This window comes from Ylistrum balloti, unplaced genomic scaffold (genome assembly GCF_031769215.1).
Source record: "Ylistrum balloti isolate Yb309-2 unplaced genomic scaffold, AGI_CSIRO_Ybal_v1 Utg370566, whole genome shotgun sequence".
Lineage (NCBI taxonomy): Eukaryota > Metazoa > Mollusca > Bivalvia > Pectinida > Pectinidae > Ylistrum > Ylistrum balloti.
In genome coordinates, this window is record NW_026782355.1 from 653,013 (window position 1) to 660,599 (window position 7,587).

Genomic DNA, 7,587 nt, shown 5'->3' on the forward strand with positions numbered 1-7,587 from the left:
AGGTTAGTTGTGACCAATTTGACTATAGATAAAGATATACACAAAAAAGGACATTACCTCTATAAGGTCATGTGCATGTAAAGACTACCGAGGATGTATTCTATTATAAATAATTGTAAAAAGTTTATATGCAATTGAATTGTCTCCTTAATGCATTATGTTGTGAAATATAGAGAAAAAACTTATAATAACAATTTTCAATTACTTTAATTTAGTATTCTATTGTAAGCATGCCATCAAGTTTTCATCCTAACTCAGAAGCCAGGGATCTAAACTGTCGCATGAGTGAACCTAACAAACGGAAAACAAGGGAATGAATGTGTATCATGGAGAAGAGAAAATGAAGAATGCTATTTGTACAGAGACAGAAGAGTTTTACTGGAGTTGTAACTCATTATTGTATAAATTTCACGACATAATGGTGACCTAATAAACTATTGCAAACTTTATATCCTCTACATGGGGAAATGTGAGACCATGGGGTCATGAAATTTATAATTTCGGTAAAGCACCTTAAAACCCTTTAGTCCATGAAGAGTATTTGATCCTATCATATCTGGTTATTTAGAAGAATATTTTGTAATCTCTACAATTTTAATCCTTACTGGCTTTGGCTTTCAAGCTTCTGGGGGTCGGGGCCATATAATTTACAATGTTGGTTAACGATTGCACATGGCAGGTTTCTGCAAAATTGCATTGAAATCGTTGTAGGGGGTTTCCGGAAAAAGTCGAAAATGTATTTTAATCGGTATTAGAGTAAGGTAGGATTTGTAACCAGTTACTAGTATATCTATAATACGTCATGGTCGACACTAAAAGCAGTAAAGTATATGAAGAAAATAGTTCGAATATATGAACTCTCATGAGCAAAACCCTTAAAGTTAAAATGTAATGATGCTAGAAAATTATACAAAGCCAAAAATGTGAATATTTTTTTGTTAATTTTTTTGTATACAAAAATAACATCTCCCGAAAGCTCTACCGTAAGGTGTATCAAGAAAAAATAGAAATTTATATAACATTGTTCTATATAAGGTTGAAAACATCATCAAAGTCGTCCATTCAAATACCGAGATATTAATTTTGAAAGTGTACAATTTTCACATGTTTCTCTACTATCAATTAACATGCGTTTATAATAGAAATAAGTAGGAGGTGGTGTTTGAGTGTATGTGTGTGTGTGTGAGATCAATGAAGTAATAACGAAAATCATATTTTCAGGGCAATTTGCCCCTCTATCAAGACACAAAATAAGACACAAAATGTTACGTAAATTACATCATATCCATAAAACATAAGTTATGAACTAAAATCGAAAACGATAGTGCAAATTTAAGTGTCTCGATAATCCCTTTTCGGCTGGTGGACGGCCTTAGTACTATTTTATGCTAATATTTTATTGATCAGAAATTTTTGTATGTGTTGTTTGATGTTTTCTCTTACCATCTCAATAACTTACCAACGTTATGGTAACCCAAACATAAAATCGATACAAAATTCAAAATTTAAACATGTTATGCAGCCATGTTTGTTGATCAATTAAACAAGATTGATTGCATCATTGTGTTTCTTACATTAGACCATATCTATGTGTTTATTTTCATCAATATGACCAACAGTTTTTTAAGTTATAGCCTATAATATTTTAACCAATCAGATGACCGCCATATTTGATGTCCGAAGATAAAAGGAGTAAGACAAAGCGCGATGTAAGAAAAAAAATGATTTCCAACACATATGCTGTAAATACAGATTGTAATGAGAGAAAGTTGTTTATTACCGAAAAAGGGTGATCGAAAAAGTCTTTTATAACTAGAAATATGGTGTCACAAATGATACTTTACTTCTGTAGTTTTAGTTAAACTTATTTCTAGTAAGTGTGGTGTTTTTGTCGTATAGAATTGTTGATAGTCGATACATCTGTTGTTTTGTCTCCCTAGTGGGGGATGCATACCGGAGGCATTTCCCCTCGCATATTCTTAGTATTGTTCTTAGATTGTGTCTTGACAGTGGGGTGAATTGCCTCATGCTCTGCTCAGGCACAGTAATCTGTGAAAGAGATATAAAATATACAGATCCAGGTATACCTTCCATCTGATGAGATGGTGAAAGAGAGATAACTATTAGAATGTTATGTCATTGGTGGTTTGGAAATGGCCAATAGTTAGCAAATACTTACTTATTCATCATGTTGAGAAATTGAAAGCTATATTGAAATCTCAAATGAACAATGATCTTGCCAAATGTAGCTGCGAATACATATATATATATAATGTATTATTCATAATAAATATAATCGTGTAAGATGTACCATGACGATTGTGTATTATGATGTTATCAATATATATATGAAAAAATTGTATGGGGAATATCATCAAATCTGAGCAACACCAAACAAGCAAATATATCCTCCCTTCCATATCTCAACAGCTGCTTGTAATATTTTAATGATTGATGAATACCTTATCCCTTCTACATCTAAGATGTCCTTGTATAACTTTCTTTACATTAATCGTTACATCAATCTTTACACTTATTTGGTTGACGATGAAAATGTATTTATTGATCTGTACATTTTTTAAGTTCATATTTCCTTTATTAATTTAGCGTTCATATTTTCCTATTCGTTTTAATAACTTTAAACAATCCCGTATATTTACAACCCGTTTGTTTCATAGTATTTGTTATTTCGTTACCCCTTCACACACGTATATGCATGGCTGAAGCACTCACCGTTCATGTGTATACACTGAATGACTTATATGTATAATGTTTTACTTATTTGCACCAATACACACTCGGTAAAACGAAGTCATTCGTTGCAGTATGATTTGCTAATTGTTCATTGTGAACTGCTTCTAGAATTTCTTTTCAAAATTTTGCAATAACATTAGTGACGTAGAGGTCGTATTCCACGAGTTTACACGGCGGGTGTCGTCGATGACGCAGAAGACGCTTAATGATATTTTTTCATGTTTTCACCCTTTACTTATCAAGACGTACGATTCAACAATTAATCGCTGTTTCTTCGTTGTTAACCGAAAAGAATGTTTGTCACTGGATATGTTTATTTCAGGTCTAATATACTTGCACATGGTAGTATGTAGCATTTTTGGCATTGTTAATGTTTATTTCAATAGAAATGTACTAAGCATTCATATAGTATTATGTAGCATTTTTGGCATTAATTTTGGCATCACCATGTTATTGTCAGATGGAATAAACTTAGCAATCATAGCGTTATATAACCATTTTTGCTTTAAAATGGAATGTACATAGTATTTCTGAGTAGAAATATTTATCCAAACGCTTAGTTCTTTGGTGCATTATTGATGATGCCAGGCGGCTAAATTTGATTATCAACATGCGTTTTTTTCAAAAGTGCTTTGCCGATCTCTGCAGCTCCCAATGGAGGAAAATGTTAGAACTCCATAACCATGCCATGGTTTAAATGAATTTTTTTCTCTCGATATTAGCATTGCATTAGTTAAGTCTGATTTGAAAAATCGATGAAAACTGTTATCTTTTTAACATCTGGTTTGTAAGAGTTGACAATTAATACAAAGAGAAAACATGAACCAATAACATAATGGACCGGTACTACCGCCTTTTTTCTTTCTTTTCATATTCTTCATTTTTTCTTTATATATTTTCATTTTCAAAGTTGTTTTCAATTGTCCCCTATGTTAGTTGCTGTTTTGTTCTAAATTCAACATTTTGTACATCATATCTAGTTATCTATTGTCTTAATCCCACTAAAAATATAGAAACATTATACTATGTTTGAGTTATTTCCCTTTGTCCTGGTTATTGTTCTTAGTAAACAGGTCTTGTCTGCCAGTATTCCTATTGGAACTTAAAGTCATGGAAACTAGCAAGAACCGATGTCAAGTGTAAAAGGAGAAATATTCTCTTTTACACGTTCAGCTGTATGATGTAGTATCACTAGCGAATCCGAGAAGAACGAAACAGCTGTTCGATGAAACATCACTGACAAGTCTCATAAAGCCAAAACAGCTGCAGTTTCATTCTTTTGTTGGCACTGCTGCATGTAATTATGTCGTATTGAAAAATGCTATTCAACTGTATATCTTTTCGTACAATTCGCAATAATGATAATAAAGAGTCAATGTCGATTCAATAGTATTAACATCACATTATAGATGCATTGTGTATATAACCGCATATAGAGACGACCAACACCATAAAAAGAAATAACAATCAGGTTTTATCGTCATGCTTTTATTGATTATTGCTTTTCAGAATACAAAATACTTAAGTTATTAGAGCAGCTTTAAATAATGTTAATAAGCATTGAAAAATCTAGAACAATATGTTTATATATTGGTTTAAGTTGGAACATGTATACAGTTCTCCAGTATAGGTCATTTGAGTATTAGCCTAAAACATGTTTTTCACAGCTTTGAAAAATTCCAATTCACCCTCCATACAGCGGGTATATATGTCTAATGCTATCTTCCTGTCGATTGTCATATTGGCCACAGCAACATCCACGAATGCATCCAACTTCTTGTATTCTATGTTGTCAGCATCGAAATTGTTGTCATACCAGTTTTTGTATACACCCTTATTTCCCTGTAATTTTAGAAATTGTACCATCAACAAATATCACAGATGAACATGGTCATATTTCTATATTCTTTAGTGCTAATAACCGATTTCGTTCCTCCAGTGAGATTAAAATAAATATACCTTGATCATCGTTATATGATAGTCTTCCTAGCTTCATTTGTCCATGATAATGGCAATATTTAAAAAGTGTTAGTTCTTGGCTTGATAATGTATGTACGTGGGAATGAATGAAATGTAGTTATTTTCTATTTAAGCCATGAATAAAACCAGTCTGTCACAGAGTACGTTACAGTTTCCTATATACTCTAACAGAAATTGGAATAAGATATGAGGCAAAGTGTCTTAAGTTATATATGAGTCAATTATTCAAGAAATTGAAAGCAAATTATCCTATTTTACTATGGATCCATCTAATACATAATTACCGGTTTCAGCTTGCCTCCGAGCCATTGCCACAACTTCATACGCGGAATCATAGCCACTATCAAGTAGATCGTTTCTTGTGAAGAAGCGACAGCCTTCTCATAGTCAGCGTAAGCTTGGCAGGCATCGTTCAAACTGATACCCTCAACATTCTCAATCTGCCAATTTTTAAAGAGTTCCTTGCTCTTTCTGCAAACAAAACAATTAGAGATTTTACAACAGAATCTTAAGATAAATTAAACGATTCTCGCAAAGATGTTTTCGTTATATTTTTAAGCGAGTAAAAAGATAAATAACAACACTTTACTTTTCATAACTCCTAGACGCCTCTCCCAAGTAAATTTTCAGAGGTCCAGAGTCGGCAGCGTTCCTGGCGATATCAATCGAGTTTTTGGCCTTATATATATAGACAGAGTTCTGCACCATATACCCTCCTGTAGATAAAGACATTCTATACTAACGCATCAAAGATAATGTAACTGTTTTATTCTCCTTAAAGCAAATATCAATTTGAAGGCGACAATGAGCAACGTGATGTAAAAGTTAAATTCAAACTGTTGACTATTACACTCTGAACTCTTGAACCGTTATTGTAATAATGATATGAATGTAAAATTGCTTTTACAAATATGTTTTAAAAATCTACTATTGCGTGCATAGTGACTCTGAGATTATACATCTACGGCATCATTTTATTTTGACTTATTAGTTGTATCAATGTTAATTTCAGTACTTAGTGCATGTATTTTACGATTAATAAAATGGCTGCAAAAGTTAAGTTTTTAATGTAAAACTTACATTAAAATATTCAAATACAGTGCAGTCCATTCATGTGAAACCCTTTAAACACTGAGTACTATATGCTTACCTTGTTATCTGCAAAACGTTTATTTTCAATAAAACATACCAAATGCTGTCGGATTCAAACTTCCGTCGCCTATTCCCTGAATGAAATATGTAGTTAATATCTCTTGTCGTATTTTCTCTGTCTTATTCCACAAGAACTCGGATAAGGTTCCAGCCATTTTCACCACTTCCTGTATAAAAATGTGTAATATATAGCTAACATCAATTTTGTAATCTCCTTTAAAAGATAAGCATTTCGTCACGTAAACACATGAAAGGAACACCAGAATCTTAAATCCACCTACTTAACTCGTGTCGTTAGCCGGTTGTCAAATCCAGCAACTTAACTTGTGTCGTTAACCAATTGTCAAACTCGTATATGTATAAAGATCATGTATGCATTGAAGTTGATCATTATCATTGATAAAACCTATTCAAATTAGTGAACAATTGGTGACAGTAAGACCCACTAAATGAAAATCTATTAATATAAATATAAATATCATTTTCAATATTTTTCTAATCTTTATCGTCTCTCATTGACATATGGACTAAGGACTACAAACAATCATAAATAAGGGATAACGAAGAGTAGTATTATCTCTCATGTTCTGCTGTTGGTATAAACAAGAATCAAAGAGATGGACTGGCCTTATTTCTAAGATCAGCTGTTGATATAAGTAGCCAAAGAGGATGGCATTATCCCCCAGGCTAAGATGTTGGCATTAACATGGACCCGCAAAGAGAGGCATAATCCTCCACACTCATCTGTTGGAATCACGTAGAAGCAACAATGATTGGCATTATACCCATTCTCGCCTGTTGTCATAAACAAGGCAACACAAAGAGTGACATTATCTCCTACGCTCATTTGTTGGTATAGGTATAACCAAAGTGCCACAAAGCGTAGCATTATCCCAAAGGACCAGCTGCGTGTATAAACAAGAACCCAGAAGAGCGACATTATCCCACATAACGAGCTGCCTGTTTAAATAAAGACCCACAAAGACACCCCCACCACCACAAGGTCCAGCTGTTGGTATAACCAAAGAGCCACAATTCTAGTTATCTTGTCATATCAGTGTTATGTCCAGCAAAGTAGTAAATTGATACTACAATGAGACATGAAATATATACTTTTTTCAACTAATTAACCCAGAAAACAAATCAGCAGAGATGAATTAATAGAGATACATACTTACGTTTCTGTCAGCTTGTAGTGAAGCAAATTATTACATTGAAATTATGTCTATCGCAGTCAGTTTTGCCAAATTTATACACCTATGATCCGGATCTTTCAACAATAGTTAACCACAAACATCCCACTCTAGTAGAAATTTGGGGTTCATGAGTAAAATTTTAATATTGTTATTTCCTTCCGTCCGTACACGCCTGAAATGCTGTCTATCATAGTCGTATTTGGCCACTTTATACACCGATGTTCCGGGTATCTTGACAATAGAGTTAACGGAGGCAAATACGAAAATGATAACAAAACAAATTTAAAGCCAACCAGGTTAATGTTATTCTTAATTGTCTTAAACTTTTGCATATAAAACCGCTTAGAGAAATTAATTATCAGCAGTAGTTATGCTTGTAGCAACCTTTAGGTAGTAAATTTTGGTACATTTGTTTTTGGTGAAAAAATTATCAAAACAGGTACTAACTAGCTTGTCAATTATTTAAAAATGGAATTCAAGGATAAACACGGACAAGTTTCCACTA

The 7,587-nt window shown here is 33.0% G+C and overlaps 1 protein-coding gene across 1 annotated transcript; it reads right to left on the bottom strand.

Annotated features, from left to right (window-relative positions):
- Positions 1–4,221: 4,221 nt before the first annotated feature.
- LOC132556368 (uncharacterized) lies at positions 4,222–7,089 on the bottom strand. The gene is made up of 5 exons (XM_060220775.1): positions 7,065–7,089; positions 5,924–6,053; positions 5,324–5,450; positions 5,019–5,205; positions 4,222–4,596 (listed from the first exon to the last, which is right to left on the bottom strand). The coding sequence occupies exons 2-5, from the start codon at positions 6,039–6,041 to the stop codon at positions 4,402–4,404; spliced, it is 627 nt and encodes a 208-aa protein (XP_060076758.1). The 5' UTR covers positions 6,042–6,053; positions 7,065–7,089; the 3' UTR covers positions 4,222–4,401.
- Between the last annotated feature and the right edge of the window lie 498 nt (positions 7,090–7,587).